The sequence below is a fragment of the Acromyrmex echinatior genome, chromosome 15 (assembly GCF_024713525.1).
Source record: "Acromyrmex echinatior isolate Ae372 chromosome 15, ASM2471352v2, whole genome shotgun sequence".
Lineage (NCBI taxonomy): Eukaryota > Metazoa > Arthropoda > Insecta > Hymenoptera > Formicidae > Acromyrmex > Acromyrmex echinatior.
The window spans coordinates 7,647,819-7,673,647 of NC_141866.1; the positions used below are offsets into that span (position 1 = coordinate 7,647,819).

General features: G+C 37.2%; 1 protein-coding gene across 1 annotated transcript; it reads left to right on the forward strand.

The window, feature by feature from the left end:
* Positions 1–9,028: 9,028 nt before the first annotated feature.
* On the forward strand, positions 9,029–24,226 carry LOC147907253 (uncharacterized). Its single transcript, XM_087413840.1, has 6 exons — positions 9,029–9,043; positions 18,808–18,880; positions 18,965–19,057; positions 22,060–22,086; positions 22,446–22,603; positions 22,974–24,226. The coding sequence occupies exons 1-6, from the start codon at positions 9,029–9,031 to the stop codon at positions 23,268–23,270; spliced, it is 663 nt and encodes a 220-aa protein (XP_087269966.1). The 3' UTR covers positions 23,271–24,226.
* The last annotated feature ends 1,603 nt before the right edge of the window (positions 24,227–25,829 follow it).

The following is a 25,829-nucleotide window of genomic DNA, read 5'->3' on the forward strand; positions in this document are numbered from 1 at the left end:
CGTAAGCCGCGTAATCCCTCGTGAAATACCGTGTTGGATCGAGACGACCGAGAACTTTGCCGTATGCCCGAGGACATCGGAGGGACATCGATTATTCGCGGGAAACCGCTCCCGTTAATCGTTTAAACTCCGCTGCAGGTGGATGTATGCATGCAGCGCCCGTGCCCGCGGCGGACACCCCTGAATCTCGTGATTCACGAAACCACGAGGGGATCCCGGAGGTTCGCTGAATATCGATATTCAGCGCCGTAAGAGTTCGACATTGTCGATGCCAAAGCGTCGATGAACGGTACATGCTTTTTATCGACGACTAGACCGATTGCGCGTTGAGGCGCGTTGAGGAAATCATTCCCATTGCGAGCGGAAATTCCGGATAATATTGCAAGCGTTGATATTATTTACTAAAGCGACGTTTTAATATAAATAATACTATTTGAAAAAGGTTTTTTTCTATCCGAAATACCATAATACGTATCCCGAAGAGTTTTTTGCGCTAAACACGATGCCATCGTCAGAATTTGCGTAGCACACCAAGATTTGTAATAAATTGTGATGGTTTTTGATCTGTTTCATCTCAATTTATTAAAAATCTTGATGCACTGTATAAATTATAACTACAGCATCCTGTTTAGCACGAAAAAATATTCTACTATGATACTTCGGAAAGAATTTGAGTGTTGAATAGATGTGTAATCGATTGATTGCGAATTTAGTTTATAAATATGCAGATACTCTTTCTAGTTGCGGATATACTTCGTAATGCGATAATGCTTCTATATTAGTATTGATTTCTTGGAAGTTGGGACATCAGTTGTGGAAACGGGTCATCTTTTGTTCAGAACATTGTGTTTCCTCAGCTTCCAACAGAATAAATTCACAGCGTCCGGTCTCTCACGGTCACACGTGTAAGACGCGGTTGTGACACGAACGTCCATTCGTTAGGCGAATCGCTAGCGAAATTGTTGACTACCGATGCTCATCGGACCGAATCAACGTTCACGAGGTAATGGACGTGGCTGATGGCAATGTCTTGTCGCGTCGCGGCTCGTCGACGCCACCTGCGACAGCGGGAAAATTCTACAGGGGCATACTTTGCGCAGATTTACGTAGTAATTCTGCTCATCGACGTCTTTAAATACCCGTCGTTTAATTTTCTAAAGTGAAATACGTAAACAAGGTATACTGTTCGCTTTCCTTCGGCTGAAGTTACTCATTCTCTTCTTTTTTTCTTTTCTAAACTCTAACATGAACGATTGATCGTCGCTATTAAAAATTTCATTAAGTAGATACACTACACTGCGGCCTTGTTAAAAATGAATTCACAATTAGGCGAATAATACAGTCATTTTCATGTTTATTGCGCTTTAATTGCGCTTGCATATCACTGTAGATATGTAATGTAACGCATTTGCAGAAAAATTAATATTCAAAGGGGATATCGCAAGGTGGTAATCTGCAAGAGAATTAAAGGCTCGGTAGCCGGGATAGAGATCTTCGTGCAGTCACAGCTCGTTTGAGCGAGTACCTCAAGTGATTTCAGTTACACCTCGTTTGCGCGATCCACCGGCGGCTCTTATTATTTCCTTTCGAACGAGGAAGCACTTTTTTTCAATTGTACGATCGTAGTTGATGGATCGCAATTGCGGGCCTGATGGCGACGGATAACATTGTATGATCGTCAATCCATGGTACTGTACAAGTATACAGGATAATAAGTTAGCTAGTTGCACGAACAGTCTACATAATTATGAATGTTTCACAATTGAACATGCAATATTTAGGATACAACATCCCCTCGATCAAACATGATTCAATGTAATACAACTGCGATATAATGCAATTCGAATCATTAATTGAATCATATCAAAATGAAAATGACTAATACTAATTCTTAAATGTTTTTTCGATATAATATACTCAGCTTTTTTCCAATATTTTTTCATTAACAAAGATACACATTTTCTATCGTTATGTTTCTTAATATGATGTTTCGGAAAAAAATGTTTACAATATGTTCATTTTTATAAAAGCTGTAATTTAATTGAGTTGAGTATGCCATGCATTATGCTATCCTTGTAGTAAAGCATTTAAGAATAGGAGCATATTTTTTTAATCTTACAGCTTTTCCTTGAGTAAAATTTGTTATAATCCAATTTTTTATTCCTTGCATAAAAATATGATACTTTCAGCGTCATTATAGCTTTACCATCTTATAAAGGTTAAAGGCTAATTTAGAAATATTGCTAATTTAGCATGTTCTTCTTCTTTATTCGCACAGTGACTTTTTCGCGAAAATAACACGCGAGCTTTAGAAATATACGCGTAAATTTACTTTCTAATAGATCTTCCACTCGGACGCCTTTGGCTCCTGGGATCGTGTTTACCCGGCGTGGAGGTGGAATTACGAGCGAAAAGAACGGGGAATAGCGAATAAATCACGAACCACGGCTCTTCCACGTTATGCTAATGACACCTCCTGCATCCTGTGTATCCTTCGCGCAAGACGCGAAAGTTCAGACCGGCACGCCACGCGGCTTCGTTCTTCTTTTTACGGGATTCTGAGTAACACACCTCCTTGACGCAATTGCAGGAAATAAAACATTCTCCCTTGACATTTCTCTACATTCAACGCGGCGCAAATCTTTATCGCAGCGTCGGCTGAATCGAAAATAACTGGATAACAAAAGATTATTTGGCATCTTCGATATTGATTCGGACGAAAAATATTCTCTTGTACATAATGAATTAATAACACGTTAAGATATGATTCGAAATGAGAAAAGAACATTTCTTTCAGTTTAATCATTTGCTTAGTGTCATCGACTCATCGCGTTATCTCCTTGCTATCTGCCCAACGTGATTCGTCAAAGTCTTTATGCATGATTGTCATCATGAAAGTATTCATCGTGTACGAAGGTTTCCGCTCGTCACACCGCGAAGCGTCGCGCGATCACGAATTCATGACTAATGCTGGTAATCGGGCGGCCCGGCTGATGTGCACGTCGGGCACGAGTAAAAGCAACAGGACTGATCAACAGGCGAAGACACGCGCCATCGAGCACGCGCCGATAGATCTGACATCTCGACGCCCGACGCCATACACGTGACCGGAGGCTCATTACTCGGCCATCCTCTTCGCTCCTTTCACCTCCGGTTTTATCCTACTTCCTCCATCACCCTGTGGTCTCTTCCCGTCGGAAGACACGCGCCCGACGTCTCCCCCGATTTCCCAGAATCGACCTTTGAAAGATCGAATCGCGCCACGCCGTTGAATCCGGACGACCCACCGCGAACGTTCATGAGAGTTTCGTGAATCGGTTGATGCGGACCAGCTTCCTCTCTCTCGATCTCTCCCTTTTTCCTCCTGCGAAGGTTGTTTACTATGCCAAGATGGATGGTGGAGTTAAGGAGCGCGGCCCCAAGATGGTGAAGTCTGTTAGTGCTCGTAACCCTCATGTCCACGCGATCATCTGCGGTAGAACGATCGATGGTCGATAAGTCGAGGTGTCTAGCTTTCTAAGCGGACCTAATTGCTATCTCTTCGATATTCGCATTTCGTTTGAAGTATTAAGAATTGAGTGAACTAGTCTACTACTACACTACAATAATTATATAAATTTGACAAATTTCAACACAATTTTATATTCATTATCAACGTAATAACGATCCACCCAATTAAGCTTACATTCAAAGACCGTAACCTTATTAACACTCGCTACGATATACAGTGAGGAACGAATGTCAGATTCCGGAAGAATGTTGCACATCTCGAGAGCCTATCTTAATAACCAAATCGCACCGTCACTCCCAGCGGGCGACTTGGTCAGGCTTGGTTTAGTGAGAAGGGAAAAATTTGGGCCAAGGAAGCGCTTAAAGAGGACTCGCATACCTTACCTCTCTGCGGTAAGAGAGGTCCCATGGGAAAAGAAAGGCCAGAGAAGAGGAGACGAGAGAGAGGAAGACCGCGACGCCGCCGCGCCACGACGGCCACTAAATATTGTGTTCGCGCAGAGAATACAGCTCTTGGGACACGTGTAAGCGGGGGACCGCGGGATTCCGTATGAGCAGATCGGCCCGCCGATTATACGCTAATTCAACGCAAATTCCTTTCCGGAGATATCTGTATCGCTCGCATACATCAGCGAAGACCGCGGTAGCTCCTGCCGTTGCTGCTGCTGCTGCTGTTGCTGCTGCTGCTGCCGTTGCTGTTCCCGCTCTTGCTCTCGCTGCCGTTGATTTTGTTGCTGCCGCTGCTGCTGTTGTTTCTCCTGTTCCTCCTCGGCCCCCGGAATCGCCTACAGTCCTCCACGCTGGCTTAATCAGCATCCACGAGAAGACAACTATATAGCCGTAGCTTATACGTAGTTTCACGCACATGTGGCGTGCACACGTCGTTACGGAGACATTGAGTCTCCACGAAGGAGAACCGATGAAAGTTGGAAAGAAACTTCCGTTGTTGGCTACGAACGTAGTCAGATCTCTTGGATCAGAGTGATTCTGGGAGCTTTCCTGTTGATGGAGTTTATTTCTACGCGCAAAGTGCATGACGAAACTTCATTAAATTGAATAAAAAATTATATATCACGTAGAATTAACTTAGTAACTTTTATAAAGCTCTGTTTGTATTATACCGAGCTGTGAACAATATAGTGACATTGTCAAGCATTATATCGCGCAGCTCCGACTGCTGTAACCGTCATGGCTGATGGTCATCTCATACCTCGTCTGTAATCGCGTTAGCGCTACGACGCGGTTACAGCCGCGCATTAATTAAGACTAATTAGTTCAGAAATTAAATACATATGTATGTCAACCAACAATTGATATCAAAATAAAAGAGAGAGAAAGAGAGAGAGAGGGGGAATAAATGAAAATTCGAAATGCGCTTTAAATCGCGGACTACTTTTCCACCGATCCATTCGATGCGTCACGATTTCAAAGAAAACTACCATGAAGTTATACTATGGAAAACACGGTTGATCTTGACGATACTTGGACCGCGTACTTTCTCACGCGCGGATCGTTCTGAAGAAAGTTACGCCGCGCCGGCGGGAAAAGAAGCAGGCTACCGTATATCCGCGGTATGCACCTATACTCCGACCGAAGGTCCGGGGCAGAGGGCCGAAGATATATCACGTTGTCGGCCGACATACCATTCTTTTGCGGCATGGCGCGCGGCCGACACTGCGCGGCAGCAGCATTCACAAATTAAGGAGCGCCAAAGTCCACGGCGGCGCGGCGTAGGTATGGCGCTATCGCGCTTCATAAAACTTCGTTAGCACGAAGCCGGGGGAAGTAGACGTCCGAGCCTGGCCACGGGTATATACTCACATAAGCGCTGATGGTCCCGCGAGACCACCGTAAAAATTCATTTTGCACCTCGGCCGTGTAATTCAGCCGGATTCTTGCATCTTCACCAGCCGGACCAGTGGAACGTATTAGATGGGCCATGTCCGCGCACTTCGTAGTTAATGACTTCGCTCGGCCTGCCGTCGCGCTATGTGCGGTACGTTTAATAATTGTACAGCAACAGAGCGCACCCTTAATTATTCGTATTATCCGTATGCGTAAATTCCGTCCTCTTTCCTGCGCTCTGCTCTTCGAACATATAAAAAGCATTACTTACGGTTGTACGAAAAAAATTTTGATTTTTATAAATCCAAATTCCAGCTTTCATCTTTTATTTTCATTAGAATTGTTTCAACGCACATAGACATAATTGTCAAATTCGATTGATCAATACTTGTACTGTAAAGTTCCTTACATCGTTATTCTCGACACATGACGACGCCTAATGTCATTACATTTCGATACGTTCGTCGTGTGTTCGTTAATTTTTGTCGCGCAGACTGCACATATAAAATGAAAATCGTACACAAGGTGTACCTACGTTCTCGTTTAGAGACCCGCCACGTGTACCATCTCATACATATACCTGCTCGTGCGGGCAGGCTCGCGCGTGGTTCCCGTCATTAGGTACGTAGTCTCGTTAGAATGAACTTTTTTTTTTCGTCGTCCACTAATGAGGTGGTCCGCGACTTGCAGTCCATGTGGAGGGTAGCCCCAGCATACGTTGGTAGCCAGCTTCAGGTCTGAGGGCAGCTTATATGACACCCCTACGCAAATCCGGGGAGACGGAGACACTATTTTTAATCTACCCGCGGGACGCCGACTCGATGGAATTAAAACGCATGTCTCGCTACGAAAGCTTGTTGCCCTGTCGCCCCTACGCGAAAAACGTGTATCCCTTTTAGAGTACGTCTCCTGGAATCGGGGTTCGTTAGAATGTCACGTTAATAGTTGTCATCGAGCGGCGGTCCGATGATTAATTTTGGACGTTAATTTTAGCAGGCGGACTAGAGTTCATACGGTCACGTTCGGGTATACATTCAACGACGATCCAAAGTATGATGTGAATAATAGAACATCGCTGAAATAATTGATACAAGACTCTGTTGCGAAATTCTTGGCTGCATTATTAACCCTCCGTCACAATATGAAATTTTCACTCTTTGTCTGCAATATATAGTTGAACTTCAGTACAAATTTTCATATTCTTGACTATATGAAAGTCTAAAAAAATTCTTTCATATTTGTGAAAGCTTTAACAATGAATATTAACATAGTTGGATTGTATATATTTTACTTATTTTTACAAATTTAAATTTATCTACCAAAATATCTCCGATCTTGTTTACACATTTACGATGTAATATGTTTCATATTATTTGCTGAATGATAGCGTTATATTAATGGATGATTTTACAGACATGAAAGTTAAAAATTACTGTCAGAATAAGTTAAGAATAGTGAATTCAGTAAGTTTAAAACAATTGGTAAATGAATCAACGAGAAAAATAAATACTTCAGAGACAATAATTGATTTAGTTTTTACTAACGAAGAAATAGAGGTAACAGTTGAGCATGAGCTAAAAATAACGGACCATTCAGTAATTGTCTTATATTGGGGTGTAAGTGCGAAAAAGAGAATAGAATGATTGTATGTAGGAATTATAAGAAGATGGATATAGATAAATTTAGAGAGAATGATTGAGTGTAATGTAAATATTCTCGAAGGTAATAATGTTAATGATCTGGCGAATTTAACTATAAATGCGATTGTAAAATGTCTTGACGAGGTTGCATCTAGAAAGAAAATTATACTGCGAAATAAATGGCGAGATAAGTAATGGTTTTCCGAGATCCGTCAAATGGTAAATCTAAGAGACGAGGCCTATAAATTAGTTCGAATAAGCAAAAATAATGATGATTGGAAATTGTTTCGACAACTGAGAAACAAAGTGGTTGATGAATGTAAAAAGGCCAAGAGAAATAATTTAGAATCTAGATTAGATAAAAATATAAAAAATCCTAGACAAATGTGGAGATCGCTTCGGGAGCTGCTGAAGGATAGTACGAGTAGAGATAATTACAGGGAAAATCAGTGTGGAGACACTTTGTATAGTAATATATATGACAAATATTTTTAATAGATATTTTGCAGATAGCATATCAGGGACTTTAGAAAGTAATGATACAATGGAATCAATAATAGATAAATATACTGAAAGTAAATTTGAAGTTCTTAGTACAATTAATATAGGCGAATTAAATCGAATAGTTCATAGATTAGGAAACAAAAGTGGTACAGAGGAAGGAATAACTTGAGATAATGAAAAGAGTGGTAACGGTAGCAAGTATAAATTATGCGAAGTACTGAATAGATTAGAGAAGGGAATATTCCTAAATGAGAGGAAAGAAGCTATTGTAATTCCTATATAAAAATACAAAGAACAAAAACAATAGAAGAATTCGATCTATAAAATAAGTTATCGATTTACGAGAAGGTACTAGAAATAACAGTTCACAATCAGTTAGTTGACTATTTGGAGAATAATAAATTATTAGAAGAGTCAATCAGGGTTTAGAGCGAGATATTCACATGAGACTGCCCTTCAACCGATTATATCGAGTTGGAAAAGTAGTATAGGTGAAAGAAAAATGATAGGAGTGATATTTTTAGATTTAAAAAGGGCGTTTAAATTAATAGATATTTTGTTAAAGAAAATGAAAAGTTATGGGATAACAAGGGTAGGACTTAGGAGTGCAGAGGTATAGTGCAATGTAGATATATGAGATGTTTAAGTCTTTGGATAATTAATAAATAGGCATTATATTAGATTGTATCATACATTGTAGCTATTGAAGCTAATAAAGATCAATCAATCAATCAATCAATCAATCTTTCTTTTCCTCATTCTCCGATTCACCGAAGCGTCTAAGTGGAAGTAACTCAAGCTCGATCTATTTGCTCTTTCCGGGTTTCCTCGAGCCGCACTAACTCCTCTGCACTCCGGCTGTAATCGACTGCCAGTCGAGATCTTCCTCTCTCGAATACATTCTGGCGCGGGCGATGGTTCCCATTCATCCAGCTCGTCCCGGTTGACATCCGGCCGTTGCCGTCACTTAATTCGCGAATATTTCACCGACGCGTCACCCCGAAAATACGCTACAGCTGCTCGCGTCGTGTCTACAATCGGGGCCACCTTCGGCATACCCCAACGAAGAGCATAAATCTCAGCGCTGATACATTTTTACTTATCACGTTTCCATCGCGCGGTTTCCTCGTGGTCTCGCGTTACTCGCGCGGTAATCTCGCCATGCGATTTAAACGACTGACAAACGAATTATCACCTCGCCTTTCTTCATGTATGTTGCAGACAGCTTTACATTGGGGAGCTAAACATGGTAACGAGAACATCGTTAAATTAATAGCGGGTACTTACAAAGACTACATCAAGAGTGTCAATGAAACTACGGTGAGTATCGTTTCCCTAAGATCGATGGATAAAATATTTGTTCATAAAATTAGTGTGTATGGACATTATAAAATGTAAGAACGATGGTTTAATTTACATATGGAATATTGAAGCGATTATTCGATCTTATACTATTATTTGAACGATAATGTAAATTCCTATTTTTTTTTTTATATTTCCGATGTCTGACCATTGGTTGCCTCCATCGGATGATGCAGAATGGGGTAAGTGTGTCTTATTTTTTAACTATAGCTTAATATGTTTTAAGTAATACGCAGTAAGTAGATTAGCAATTTATAATTATATTAAAAAAATAACGTCTTTAATGAATTCTATTTCTTACATCAATGATTTTTACATCGAGATTAAGACAAAATGTATCCCAGATACATTTGGATAACATCGAGAAAGAGCGAGTATCTGCGGCGGTCCTTGTCACGATCGCGTATAATTTGCCAGACGTACGGAGAGCGGGATCGGTTTAGGGGGCGAGTCGTGTTGTAAGAGGTAGAACAAACGGAGAGTCAGCGTAGCAGAAAGGAAGGAAGGCAGGAAGGAAAAGGAAAGGAGAGAGATGGTCGAAGCGCACAGAAAAGCCCGCAGATAGGATCGGATGTGTGTGGTCCCGCCGCTCTTTGCTCTTTATAAGACTTATATAAGCCGGGAGTGCTTCACGACAAGAGACGGCGTGCGACGAGGGAGGCGAGTACTTAGAGGAGGAAAGAGGGAAAACGAGGTCCTTGCTCGTTAGTGGTTCGCGACAAACTCCATCTCGGGCTCCTATCCTCGCGTTATACTGGACAACAAAGTTATTTCAATTTTTTTGTTGCGGACATTGCATTGGGCTGTGATTGCCAGTATTTGTTACTCTAAAGCCAATTAGGTTTATAATCTTTACAAGACGGAAAGCCACTATAGGGCCTGTCATAGAAATACAATAAATTATAATAAATCTTAGGCTCTGCACATATGAAAGAAATATTAAAAACAGAAATAAATATTAAATATTAGAGAAATAAAAAAGTAGGAATAGAGATTAAATGTAACGCGTACAATGAATACAAATAGAAATAAGTTATAACATATATGATGTCTTGTGTTTTATTTGTATTCGTTATGCGTTATGTTCAATCTATTTCTAATTTTTTATTTCTTTAATGTTTTATATCTATTTCTATTCCTAATGTTGTCCGCAAAATCTTACTCGAGAAAATGCTGTAAGATTTTAAAAATAGACCTCCCGCTCTCTAAATGTTAATCTTTCTTCTTTCTATCACATAAGCCATGATGATGTATTTGAGCAATACATCATTATAATTTTATGAAAATTTAATTTTTTATATTACACTTACAATTAGCGAGAATATAACGATTTTACGACAAATTGAAATATTTGATATTTTTGAATTGTCGTTTCGACCAGTTGGAAGGAGCTTACTTAACTCGTTTAAATTTTTTCCTTTGTCGTTCCGTCATTAGATGGAAATTGAATTCGAAGCGCGTGTATTCCGAAAGCCGGTTCATTTATCTTCTTGTAAGGTCTTCACCATAGCTTCTTCGCGCACGGTAGACTCATTTGTTTCCGCCGGTGTAATCCGAACTGACCTGTCGACACCGCAGCACACCTTTTCTTTCTTGCCTCTAAATCCACGTTCTTCTACAATTCGTTGTCATCCGTTGAGCGTTCTCTCAACTATAGAAATCTTATCGAAAAAAAAAACGACAATTTTCTTTATACCATCGTTTATAACACCGCTTCGATAATTTCCAAACCATATAAAAAAAATTGGAAAATAGTTTCTTTAAATAATTTGATATAAAATAGAGAAATTAAAATATAGGAAAATATTAAAGTATACGTTACATATATATTATAGATTTCCCTAGTATTTTTGTACATTTTTCAAGAGTAAGGTCCAGAAGTCAAGAGTATATAAGAGTATAGCAGAAGAGAATCAAGAGTACACGCATAAGAGTGTATGAGAGATTTCCTTAATACAGAAACATTATGCGCGCAGACGTCGCTATTTTCGTACCTTCCCAATGACAATCCCGGCTGACTCGATGTTGCTGGGGATTAGCGCCGGATATAATGAATACGGTCGTGCTCGTGTACGTACCGATGTAGAGTAGGTAATCCACACCCGGACGGGGGAGATCTGTCCTCGGCGAATCCTCGCTCTGCTTTTTTCCACGGCGCGGCTTTAGGACCAGACTGTGGATCGCGCGGCGCGGCGTAATCTGTCACCGGCATCGCTCCTGCGCCGCGCTTTCCTACGGCTTATCCCGGGCACTGGCTTTCCCCCAATCCCGTGGCAAATGAAAGAACGGTGGGAAAAGAGTAAAAAAAAAAAAGAACTCCGCGATTACCCGGTAGCTTCGTAATGTACGCGGAATCGCCTGTGGCACAGCGCCGATCTCATCCTCGACTAATATCCGCCACTCGAGGGCATCGATACCGGTTCGCTTGACATGGCCACCGGAAACCTGAAAAAATCAGTAAATTGCAAAAAGCACGATAATGGGAAATAAAAAAAAAATTATTCTCTTCCTCATGCGTGCTTCGATTCGCGTGTTACTCGATATTCATTAGTTTTCTTTGAATTCTTGCATTATTTAAAATGTCACTGACTCGGACAAGTTATTTTACCCAGGATGTTAACATCAAGCTGCGCAGCTTCATCTCATCACGCAAGCTTTAGAATTTTCGATGCAGCGGAATGTTTCTCGGTGCAACAAACACCGAACGGATCTGACTGATTGTGCTTTTAGTGTAAAAAATCATAGCGCGAGCGGTCTGTTTTTTTCGAATGTTTGGTTTCGTCGGTGAAGAAACTCCGGCTTGCTTATCGTAAGAATTTACAGCGGTTTTGCCGCCACTTATCAATTCTTTTTTTAAATCCCCGGTCGGTGTTAAATAAAACGGGTGCGCCGCAGCCTCGACGAAGCAGATCGCAGTCACTGGCATAATCTGTCACCGGTACCGCTTCTACCGTACTTTTCTACGGCTTATCGCGGCATCAGCTCGCATTTAATCCCCGCAAAAAACGGTGGTCCCGTATTCACAGGAGACTCCCGTAAGCCGACCGTCTGCATCGCCTGGCGCCTGCATCCTTACCCGACGTAACGACAATTCTATCCTTGATTAGGGTTTTGTAAATGCGACTAGAATGTATCTCATGAGTGATAACCATGTAATTCCTTATTAGAATTCATCATTAGGAATGGATAATATGAAAAATTGTTAACAATAAGAGAAATTGTCGCGCGTTATAATATTTTTAGTAGGGTTGGGAAGTAACTAGTTACTTGTAATTAAGTTACAGTTACAATTACAGTTACTTTTTTTCAATAACTATAACTTACTTCCTTTTTTTCATCTGTAACTGTATCTTAACTTAGTTATTTCTTCCAATAGCATTTCTTCCAATAACTAATTTAACAGTTACTTTACATTTTAAACTTATTTGTTAATTTAATGTGACTGGTTAAAATCTGAATACTGATTTAGACTACAGTTCACTTGATGCTACAAATGCTTCGAAGTATTTTTTGATAGGTCAGTAAATTGTAAACGTAAATTATTTTTTTCTTGAATAACTAATGATATTGTCATTCATATTGTTCTGTTATTATAACAGAAAAGTAACTGAAAGTAATTAAAAGGTTACTTTTTTAGTAACTATGATTGTAACGAGTTAATTTTTAATCTAACTTGGAACTGTAACTGTTATTTTTACAAAATAACTTTCCAACCCTGAATTTTTTAGTTTTTACAAATTACTGCAACTTGGATCATCAAAGATTGGAAAAGAAAAAAATATGAAATAGATATATTTAAGCAAACTGTAACAAGAAGCCTAATCTCTAGGAATAAAATTTTAGTTAGTCCGAAGTTTAGTTTATCCGATTAGACTCGTTCATGTTTCAGTTTTGTATCTTCATCGCAGTTAGGATTGCCATCCTTTTTTCCCCCGTTTTCTTCTTTTAGCATGTCCGGGAATGTCCAAGAGGATTTCTCGAAGCCGTCCGAGATTTTAAAATGCCTTTTAAGTATTTTGCTTTGACTCTCACGTTATCCTGTATTAGTCTCGATTTGCAATATGTAAATATAAGTAGTAACTTTTAAGCCGATCAGTCAAATGTGAAAAAAATAAGCGATCAATCAATTTTTTGTGGCTTACAATAAGCCGCATTTTTTCTAAGACATATTTTACTAATTTATACGTATTTTTGTATGCGTTCAGGATTGCAAACTAAATGTCTGCCATTTTTTCCTGATCTGATTTTAAAAATTTTGATGTAATCTTAATATCACTGCAGTGAATATACACACTAAAAAACCTATTTGATTGAATTACCTAATCTTTTGTTTGGATATGGGCAAACAAATCTTTTAAAAATAATTTAGTTGAAAAATTTGATTATTGTAACATTTTACTTATATTATCAGAAATAAGTAGAACGTACAGAGTACAAGTAGAATGAAGTACAATAATCGAACTTTTTGGAGTTGAATTTTGATTATGCGAAAATATACGAGACATGTAAAAAAATGTCTACACAATAGATCGCAGAAAATGATATTGCCTTCCAACCGATTTTCGACCAGGCCCACGTCGAAGAACGAGATATTCTCGGAACGTGCGAGCTTCCTCCCCCCCGATTCCTTCACACTTCTAGAATAGGCGGGGGAATGGAGAAGTGCCGTTATGATATAGCGGCTCGTAAAGGCGGCCCGATGTAGGAAAATATTAAAATTGAAAATCTTCAACGGTGATATACGCGTGCGTGATATTGGTGGCCGGCAGCTGTCCTGTTCCTGAAGGCTGCTGCAAGGATGAAAGAGAGAAAAACGAAAAAGTGAGGCAGAAAAAAAGGACATGTTACGCGCGAGTAGGCGCACTCTAGAGAAGAAACGAACAGAGACGAGAAAGACGGAGACGAAGTGGCGGTAGGGACGCGATATTGTCTCGAGACTCCGCGTGTGCCAGGACATTGCTACTTTAAAATATCATCGTGAGCATAAAAAGAGGGTTCTCCGCGTGCACGTATCCACCTACATACAGAGTGTTTCAAAAGTCACTCACTTTCTAATAACGTGAATCTAGGATCCAATATGCCTATTTGATAATTAAAATTCAAGCTTTATAATCATCGAGGTGTTCTATTTTTTTTAATATCCTGATCCAAATTATAATCTCATTAAAATCCACTTAAATGCTTTGAGGATATAAAGTTATCTCTCTGATGTAAAATAAAAAATTCTATAAAACCTCTGTCGCGTTTCTAGTTCAAAAACTGTCGTAAATTTGAACATTTAAGCAATAAGCTGTTCTTAATTAGATTTCCAAAATATCTACGAATCGCAAGAAGCCGTTGCTTTTACGACACCTCGTAAGTGCACATCCACATCACGAAGGGATGAGCAAGGGTGCGTGCGTGAGCTCGGTAAAGGGTGTGTCGTGCCACTTGTCGCGAGGACACACGTGTCGCATGCTATTGGAGTTGGCAAAAGGGTGACGCGCAAAGTCCACCCCATATATGTGCCGTTTTCCGTTCTATATGTGACCGTGTTTATATGTCGTGACTTTTGCGCGCGTACCTTTAGGCGCGGGGATTTTAAAGTGAAATAAATTAGAAATTTTAAGGGGGTGAGCCACGCGCGAATCAGCCAACCCCTTCTCTCCCTCAGCTCGTATTATCGAGGGTGCCTGAACGCGGAGGGTGCGTCCCGTTTCGATAACTACGATCGCGGTTTTGACACATTTGTCACTATCATTTATTGCACAGTTCGATATTAAACGCTACGATATACAGTCGAGCGTTGTTCATGAACTCAGTCACGGGGACGATTTTTTAATCGCACTTCCGTAACGCGGCCAAATGTCGCGCTCGGTCGCGTATCTCGAGGGTGATTTTAATTGAGGGTAAAAGCATTATACAGATTCAAATCGGCTCTTTCGTTACGCATTTTTCCACCATGGGCTTTACAGCCGGTGACACATATAGCCAATGTAATGTACTACGATTATGCATGCCGCAAATATAATTGAAATGAAACATATTGCATCTGCAAATTCAATTTACAAAAATCTTTTTCTGTGCATTTATTCTTTTCTCTTATAATTTAATCAAGAGACCCTCAAAGTGATATTTTTGAAAAATTTCTCGATATAGAAATATACTGAAAGAAAATATTTTGGTTATCAATAAGAAATATAATAAAACGAAATAATTCTGATTATATGAATCAGAAGTCTAATTATGATAATCAGAATTCTAGTTATTGTAATTGAATTTATGTCCATATAGTATAGGAGTTTGCAGCAACATTATTGCAATGCAATGCACTTTGCAATAATATTATTGCAACGTTACTGTAATATTGCTGGAATGATTTGTGCTGTATGGACAGTATCTCCATTAAAATGTTTAATAGATTTAACTATAAGTGTCCGATGTGTTACTTTTCTATTTAAATCTATCAAAAAAAACTCTAATTAATGCAACAAGACTCTAAAATTAAGATCAATAGATAGAAGCTTATTTAAAAAAACTCCATTTTACATTCGTGTCATATGGTGAATATGAAAAATACATAGAGTACAACAGTATTTTGATATGTTTCAGACGCACCTGGTTTTTTCCCTCCTTCGTTTCCTCCCTTCAAATATTTCGTACATTTTACATGTAAAATGCACTTTTAAGACAATTTCGTCTGCGTTTTCGTCTCCGCCGGATAATGACTCGCACACGCACACAATTACGTGCAATTTGTCGTACTTATCGACGCGAGCATCGTGACCGCGGCGTGTACATGATACAACGTGCTCTTTCATGAATGCTAGCCCACGGCAGGAATACACGATGTCCCTGACCGATTGCGGTTACTTTTCACCGTAGATACCGTCTGCGAATTGTGCCGAGGCGAAGCATGTTCGCGAGATCGTCGAGCGATGAATAGCCTTTCAATGGAAAACAATTCATGACGCATCATTTGAGTTGCGCTCAAAAGTGTTGAAACCTACGTTGCAGCCTGTTGAGTTTTAATTTGGTTCCTTTTGTTATTCGTAGGACTACTACACCGCTCGTGTTCGTTCAAAGATCAATTGTTCATGAATTTCGATTTGTCAATTGAAAGGGACAAAGCTGTTTATAGAGACTTCATATATCGGTGGCTTCGCGTTTTGCATACCTTAATTCAAGGCCGCACTACGTAATCGACTCTTCTTGGCTGATCGGTTTTCAATGACTTTTATATAAATTAAACCAATTTTCCTTCAGCAAAAGAGGTTACAGCTACGATGCGAGTATTAGCTCATATTCTATCACATATCATGAGATTTAATTTGGACTTACGATAGAGATACTTTATCTAATTATAAATATATAGATATTGCAAAATCAAATAATTTTGGCTCAATCTCGAGTTCGATTTGAAATTAATTGATTTTTAGGACCGTTTTGATTTGATATTTACTAGATATTCTATTGATCTTCAAAAGAAGATGCACATTTTATCGATGCATGTTGATAAAATATCGATTTTCTTCGAAGATCAATAGAAAATGTAATCTATATCAAACGATCCGAAAAATCAATCGATATTGATTTGATTTCGATTATGAACCAGGGAAGTTTTAAAAATGCTTAAACAGAATATTAAAATATTACTTTCTGATTTTGGACATATTGTCTACTTTCTAAAATCTTTAAAGTGGAATCTAATTTTAAAGAATGACAATTGAGCCAATGTTGAAAAAAGATGGCTCAATTATCAATTTTTAAGAGTGAGATTTCTTTAGAGTTAGATTCTATTCCAAAGATTTTAGAAAGTAGGTATTTTTTTAATTTGGGCCAAAGTTATATAAATAAATTTATTTTTTTTAATTTTATAAATTGATAAATTTGACTCGAGTTATCCATTTTACGATATAAAATACAGAAGAAAACGATTATCTCATACTGTGGTACCTGCAGCATAATTTTCCGTCCGATATCCAACATACATTATTTCGACGATCAAAATCATCCGTGCGGCGATAAATTCATAGACCTTATCGGATTCACTTGTAACTATCATAATGCTACTACGCATTAAAGTGGATCGTCGGTCGCGATCAAATGCACGTATTGTATTACCTTTATAAAAGCGAAAGAGAGCCATCGGGGCCGGCAGCTGTTGCCTGACACGCGAGCTGGAAAAGCAGCTCTTTTCACCTGCCTGCCCGAGTCGAACGAGACTAATTGTGAGATAACGCCTTCTTAATATTTCTGCCCTCGCAATAAATGGTTCGTACAGCGCGATATCCCGAAGACCTTGACGTGTCGTTCGCGACGATGAAAATGTAAGAGCTCCACTTAACATTTTACGTTTGTAGATTAGTTTGATATTATCTCTTAATGAAACGATGTCGCTTAATAAAAATATCTTGTATGAAATAGCATCACATGAAAGGAAACGTGCCCACGGATTGATATTTGTTCAAGCATTTGTTATTTTCCTTTACACATTATATATCAAAGGTCTCATGTCGTTTAATGACCTGACTTTATTTAAATTCACGTTAAGATCGTCTGTTCAATTACGTGCACAATCGATTTATATGTACATAATGTATATATCCAAATGTTTAACTTTTTGTGCTACTCACAGATCGATCAAAAAATTGTCAAGAAATAATTTCGATTTTAGGTGCAGATTAGCCTCGCTTCGTAATGTTAAATATTGTGCTAATTACGACTCTAATTAAAATGTGTCTTGAAGTCAAGATTAATCAGCGGACAATCTATATTATCTCAATTTGCTTGCGGCATTTAGAAGAGGCATTGTGTTCAGATAGGAATATGAAGATTCGCATAAGAGCTGAATAAAAATGCATGCGTGCAAACGATAGAGGCGATGCACGCGAGGCTAGTTTTTCGTCTCGCCGTTTCCCTTACACACGCACGCACATATGTGATTGTTTCGGATCGCGCCGTTGTCGCGGAAATGCGAATTCGCACGCTCGAGATGATATTCATAATACGGTGCCATTAATTACTCATTGTCTTTGCGACGGTACCGCAACCATCCCTCTTTTCTTTCCGTGTCTCCTTCCTATCGTTGCTGTCTTACTCGTAAATGTACGTCACGCATTCGAGCAAATCATAATAAGATATGCAACATGTCGGACAGAAGGTGTGATACGGTCCCTCCCTATTATTTTTTTTCCACCTTATTACGATTTCCTTCTATCGGGAGAAAGAGAGAGAGAATGAAGGAGATTGGCGTATCCTTTTCGTAAGACGGCGCCGGAAATGGCGGACAACACGGAGGAATACACGTGTACAATTACAGATACATTATTCATTAAATTGTAGACCGAACATGTTTATAAGTATATTAATAACGCGCGCGCACTTTGCGTCAACGTGAAAGCACGTGATTTGTGAACATTGTGTTCGTGATATTTTACACGCTCGTCGAACGAGAATATTGTTCGTCTTTTAATTTGCCTAATTATCGATACGCTCTCCTTACTCCTGAACATAATTAATATCTATATAAGTGTATTTAAACGTCGCTACGGAAAGATCGGAGATACGTCCATTTATTCTTTAAACGATTGAAAACGTTATGCCTTGTACTAAAATATATATATCAAAGAGATCCTCAAATAAGATATTGGATATCTTTTCAACCCATTTCTATCAATGTAGATTAATTTTAATCTTGATTTAATTTACTCTTTATCTTTTTCTTTTTCTATTATATAAAATTAAAAGAAGATAAAAAGTCAGTTAAAGTCGAGATTAAAATTAATTTACATTAGCAGAAATGGATATTAGGCAATTTTTGATTGTCCACCATATTTAGGATGTGCTTAAGATAAAATGAAATGAATATCTCATTCTATTTTAAGTGTTTAATCTATCTATATTTAGAATAATATCTAATGTTACTTGAAGATCTCTACGTCAAATTATTGTCATTGCATTTTAGGGATACACACCTTTGCATATCGCTATGCAATTTGGCCACGAGAACATATTCAATCTCTTAGTTCAAGTATACGGTGAGTATGCATTTTCTCTGTGAAATGACAAAACCCCGTAATGATCGCATGATTTAATGACGGATTTTGAAAATATATTTTCAGGCGCGAATCAGGACATTCGTGACTACAGCGGTAGGAAGGCCAGACAGTATCTAGCCTCGCAAGAGGCGGCAGTCAGCCAGGACACGTTCCACAGTAAGTACATTCTCTTTATGAAGGAAGACGTTACTTAGAGAAGCGAAATGCAACTTTTGTACATAATCTGCGAAGGGTTGCGTTTGCGTGGATATTCTGAGATATTCTTCATAATTAGCATTAGTTCCTTCAATAGTATACAAAAAGAACAGTTTTACTGAAATACGTAAAAATGTAACTAGATATAGATTTGAAAATAATTTTGTTTGGCTGTGAAACAAATTATGTAAAATTTTTAAGCATGAGGATGTTGTAAAAAATTTTAACATTCTAAAAATTAATTTGAGCGTTCTACATAATTATTTTGATAATCCAACGAAATTAATTTCAGATTTGTGTATCTAGTTAAATTTTTAAATACTTCAGTAAAACTGTTCTTTTCGTGTATGATATTAACGTCTCTAATTCGTATATTACGAATTAATGGCGTCTTTTATAAATATGACTTATGAGACTATTTTTGAGAACTTTAACTATAAGCTGTACAAAGCAATCTTCTCGCCCACTTTCGAGAATATAGTACACGTTATTTTCATTCATTTGTCGATTTAAGAAAAACAACCCGTTTCGTGTTGACGAACAAGATCACGACGACGTTTTATAAATTATTCATACCAATCCTCCCTTTCTCCCCGTCGTCTCACATATGCGAAATTGCAGCGAAAGTTTGACCGTGGGATATTAAAATCTTTTTTTTCACATATTGTACGAATCTTCTTTTTTTTCACATGTTATCTATCAAATAAGACATTGTTCGTTTCACGCTATGAAAACGGGGGCCGTAGAAAGAAAGCAGTTTGCATAACGTGAATACAAAAGATACATAATCGCCGTCTGGAAAAGTTGTCTAAAAGAATTCCCGATCCTGTGCCAAACGCGCCCCGACCACCGCTTACGTCGCCGCCGTAAAACCAATTACGCCTCGTAATATACTGTAATTTACACCGTTTGTCAGTGTGAGTCCCGTCAAAGTTCCGTTGCTTTCCACCGTGTATCCCTTGTCGATCATTGTTCATCATTCTCCCGCTCGTTTTCGTGACGTTTGCTTGTCACGCTCCAGCACGGTCCGTTAACAGTCGATTCCACCTAATCTTTGAAGATCGCATATGATGCAGCAACGATATTGTTAGTACCTTGCAAGATAGTATTCTCAGACTAGATACTCCGCGTGCTTACATCTGGACTTTATCTTAACATCGCTATTTCTGCATATCGCTAAATTTCGCACGTCTATTAACATCCTTGCTGTAGTAACTCTGCTATGATTAACTCTCAATATATATCGTTACCAGCAATACTGTGTAGGTAACAATGCATCTTCAAGCTAGGATATCTAGGATATTTTTCTATCGCTTTAGATGCCTCTTTAGATTTATTAGGTGTATAGACGTAGGTCAGGCATGACGTGACGCGGTATTCGGAATAGTCGAAATGGAGAATGGTTACGGGCTCGCTCTTCGGTGAGTATTTCGGGGCTCTGGAAGTATTCTTCTGTTGTAGGGATTACTGCTGCCGCTACACTCAGGCAAGTTCAGAAGCACACCTCCGCTAAAGTAGTAAAGCGCTTGTGTGTCGCCAGATTAAAGTACGTAGGCGCACCTTAGAGTAACGTATGACTGTCACTTTTCTGCACTTCTGACGTGAGTATCTCGAAGTTTCACGGGCCTCGCTGCGCGAGTGTGTGTACGCTCCAGAGACTCGCCCGAGGATATCATTTGCCGAAAGAAGCGAGCGTTGAACACGAACCCGTTTTGCTTCTGGCGCTTTACGAGCAATGTTCGTTCCCCTGCTAAACGTCTGAAATGTCGAAAATGTGTTGATGTTGAAAGAGTTTACAGTAGTTTTGACGTACTTATTCCAGGAGGAGTAACAACTCTATGTTGATGTGCATAAATATTCACTTCTAACATATTGGATCATCTAAAAACCGCGGATACTTTTTAGATGACCCAATATATTCACTTCAGAAATTAATTTATTTAATATATAATCAATTATTAGTAACGAAACAATCTCTTTTCGTGCGTAACATACGTGTACATTCCGTTTCCTTTTCATCGATAAATGTTGATCATACGTTTCGCAATGGCTATGAAACATAAATTATTCAAGTGGCAGTAGTACATCGTCGTAGAAAATTAATATTATGTAACTGGCAATGTGAAGTGAAATTAATCTTGGAATTGAACTTGTAATTTTTTATGTCATAAATAATGAAGCGTTGACACAAATTAAAACATAATAAGACTCTCTACTCCTGCATCGTCATTTATTTTATCGTTATATAAGATATTTCGTTTCACATCATTGCTACTATTATTTGTTATTGTTTTTGTGTACGTGATAGAGAGAGAGAGAGAGAGAGAGAGAGAGAGAGAGAGAGAGAGAGAGAGAGTGCGTGTGTAATGTGTTATAACTTAAATAGAGCATGTACACGTAAGCATGAGAAGCACATACATACATATCACATCAGCCGATTCTCAGCATCACGTTTTATTCACACTGGATAATTATTATATCTGATAACAATGACAGGACGTGTAATTCTCGAAAGGGAAAGTAGACTCAATTTTTATACTAATTTATTTAACCGTATTATTAACTTCCCGTTGACTCCCCTATTCTTTCTATCTAATTCTATATTACGTGAATTATACTTTTATTAATTATACGAAATAATTTCCACACACACACACACACACACACACACACACACACACACACACACACACACACACACACACACACACACACGTTAAGATTATTTTTTAATTACAGATTTGTTATTAACAAAATTTGTGCGTATAAAGCTGCTTCTCTTTAGACTTTATTAAGTATATTAGCCATAATTAATACATCCCGCAATATCGTATTTTTTAATCAATAGCTTCTTTTTCTTTTTACTCGATTCTAACTCACTTGCAATATTCTTTTATCAATCTTCCCCTTTTCTCGCTGTCTGTACGAGACACAGTTTCAAATGATTTTCTATTTTATTTCAGAAATAAAAGCAAGGAAAAAGCATGCAGGTAAGAAATAATTCCTTTGGTGTCCGAGCGTTTTAGTAGAGCGTTTTAGAGACTAACTTAGCGCATGAGAAACAAGCTAAATAGACATTAACACCAAAGCATTAGTTTCCTTTTCATTCCGTCAATTTTATAGTTTTAATAACCCCGCTTATAATCGTATAGTGTCAGTTTTGATTTTATAATAATCGAAGAGTATTATATTTCCATTGTAGAATTATTTAACGTAAAAAAATATAAATGGTCATCAGAGATATACGCGAGTCTATCGATTGGCCGTATTCTTCCATTGTAAAAGTTACGTTGTAATAAGTAAGACAACTGCAAGAGCATCGTAACAGAGCGATTGATTGAATACACAGAGAAAGATCTTGGTTTCCTACGAATTGGCTCGTTGAACGTTCGCGTGAAACGTACTACGGAAGCCTTCAGCCAATTCCTGGGTGTGGCAACCAGCAGTACGACTAACAACAACAACGAGAAGATTCATAAATCGTGGGGATCCGCAGATAACGTTCAGGTATTATTCTCTTGGATTCAATGTGTCATATATCGAATTGAACACGTTACAGATTAAGATAATGCATAAATTTCATAATGAAAAATATACGTATTTAGTTTCTTTGATTAAATAGGTCTGTTCGCGTTGCTTGAAATCCCCAAAAAAGTACGCACTGTATATATATGTATAATTATATATTACATTATCTAATAAAAAATATATGAATATTTATAATAGAAATATATAATTATACAAATTAATAGAATTCTATAAGTAGAATAAAAGCAAATGCACACATATTGGTTAATATAATCATTAATAACGCAACATGCAGTGTTACTGTCCATTCTAATTTCTCGTGTTTCGCTGTGACGTTTCTTGTCGCAAGCTGGAGCAGAAGTTGATGCCACCGCCGAAGTACGCGCCCATCAAGAAGCGCAGGAGCAGACGGCCGCAGGATTTCGGTTCATCGCAGGAGCGGCAGCAGGTCGCCAGTCAACCAACCACTCCGTTGCTGCAAGGTAAGATGAGCCGACCGAATCGGACTGTTCAGCGTCGACCAACGTCTACGACATCGATCAACTCCAACTCCATCGCGTCTGGTGGCGTCCAGCAAAACGGCGATTCCGACTCCGACACGACGTGCGGTTTCGATTCCGCGTGGAGAGGGTCGGCCCAATTGTAACTAGCTTAATTCGTTATTCTAGATAGCGTCGCTCATGCTTATTCGACTGCACAAAACATAGGAAAGCTTAGGACTTAAAAAGCTTTAGGGATCGACAGTATCTCTAACAATTCTTTCAAAAATGGTGAAAACGAAGATCTATATACACGATTCTTGCCAACGATTGCACTTACGTTAAAGACTTTTTAACTTTACACAAAACAATATTTAGAAAATTATTTTTCTTGAATTCTTGTTTCGCAGGACCTTATTGTTTATGACACAAAAAATCTGATAATATAAATTGTGAATGTTTCAGATACAATTTCTTCATGAAAATTTTATTGTATGTGATTCTTGTTTTCTTCAATAAGTTTATTAAATAATTTATTTTTTATATTTAAAATTATTTGATGTGTTTAAAATAAATTACATGATCTTGTCATTCTTTATTTCAGTCAAAATCAAGTTTAATTTCAAATTTTGTATATAAAATAAATATATTTTTTATGTACTTTATTTACATGTAGAAATACATTTTGTAAGCTGAGGCAAAGCGTAATTTAAGGATGTTTAATATTACGCTTTATATATATATATATATATATATATATATATATATATATCACACTAGAAATCACAAAATATATTTTAAATTTACAGAACAAATTTTTTTATAGATAGTTTCACGATATGTACAATTTCTATGTCTATATTCACGATACTGTTAGCATTGTACATACGTTGTTCATATATTAGCATTTTACGCATAAAATTTTAAACAATTCGGTGCTTAATCATATGATAACTAATATTTAAGATTTATTTTATTAACGCAGAAAATGTTTCTATGCATACTTAACAATAAGAAATGTTAAACGTTGTATCACTAATAAGCATACAGAGCGACAGTTATTATTTATATCGTATTTTATATCATTTAAGCAATAAACATCACATTTGAGATTACATTGAAATATTTTATCTTTGATCTCTTATATAGAAGACTATTTTAGATTGATTATACACATACCAACAATATATAAATTATTACTTCTTTTTATAAGATAAATAATATCCGAGTTTATTGTGGCACATGTATTTTATATTTTTTATATACTTTTTATAGTTGCTACAATTTTATAATTAATTTCGTAGTCATTTAATTTTTTGATTCTCTTTAATTCTATCATTATTAAGTCAGTTTATTAGCCAAAAAATTAGTGTACATTACAATACATTGCTGCATGATTTCCAATAAAACAATCTTCGTTGTTCTATCTTTTTATTATGAAAAACATAAGGATCTTTATTTGATACGGCTACATGAATAAATTAGTATTTGTTTTCATCTTCATTTATTTTATATCTGTCAAATGGAACATAAAGTATACTTTATAGATTAAGAAAAAAGAAACCAATTCAAGTTGGTCAAACACTAAATTTTAAAGAAATAAACATAATAAAACATCAGAATAAGAGTATTTTTATTTTATTAGATATATATATTTCGTAGAACGGACAAGAAAAGAAACCAACACACATACTAAAGTATAAATCTTAAAAAATAAACAGTAAATTAAAATAAATATTTTTGTCATTAGAGATACAGTTCATAAATAAAATCCGTTTTTTATTCCTGTATTTTTTGAACTGGTGTGCACCAAACAAAAATTTATATTTTGTAGAATAAAATAAAAATTTTAAAGTAAAAATTATATTTTGTGTGTGTATATATATATATATATATATGTATGTATGTACACACACACACACACACACACAAAACTATGCTTATTGATAACATCACATATCATTAACTGAAATAAGTTTAGTTTTCTAGGATTCCTTGGTATAATTCCCTTCAGTCTTTTTCTAGGATAAACGCCTCTTTTAAATTACGATGAAAGTTCAATCTCAAGAACGGCCATGTTTTTTTTGTTCTAAATTCAAAAGGTGATATCTTCTCATTAAAGAAGATATCGTTAATGAGAAACGAAAATTATACAGGAATTGCAGAATCAAGATTTGAACAATGATTTTTCCTTTCGCTATCTTAATTCCGCAAAGTTCTGTATAATCTCCATTTTTCATGAATGATGTCTTCTTTACAATTTCTTCTGTAATTGGGATTGTTGAAATAGAGATTATTATCTGACAATGAGAATAAAACGAATGGCTCTGAGAATAAAAGATCTAATTTAAAATATTTTTATCATAAATAAATGACTTCTTCTAGACAAATATTAAATTTCATAGGTCTTTGAAAGAGACTCGAAATTTTATATTTGTTTTAATATCTCGTGAGACGATATGTTAACTTCTGAAAGTATATCTACATTAGGCCAGAGTTATTTATGTTAGTTATTCTTCTAGAGCTTATGACCTTTCTCCAGAAGTGTTAATGTAAGATTCAAGTCTTTCAAAACATTTTAAATAGGGAGAAAGTAACTCTGGATACAATATCTCAAATAAAAGGCAACATCATAAACAACTTGAGTAAGTTCAACAAATTGAGAGCACATAGGAATTATAATATTTAACTTTTTCCATACTATGTTTGTTTTTTTGCAATCAATG

Excerpts from the sequence above, each read along its gene's own strand:
- LOC147907253 (XM_087413840.1), top strand. Across the intron at positions 18,881-18,964 it reads TCTCTTAGTTCAAGTATACG|GCGCGAATCAGGACATTCGT; the intron begins GTGAGTATGCAT and ends ATATATTTTCAG. Across the intron at positions 19,058-22,059 it reads CAGCCAGGACACGTTCCACA|AAATAAAAGCAAGGAAAAAG; the intron begins GTAAGTACATTC and ends ATTTTATTTCAG.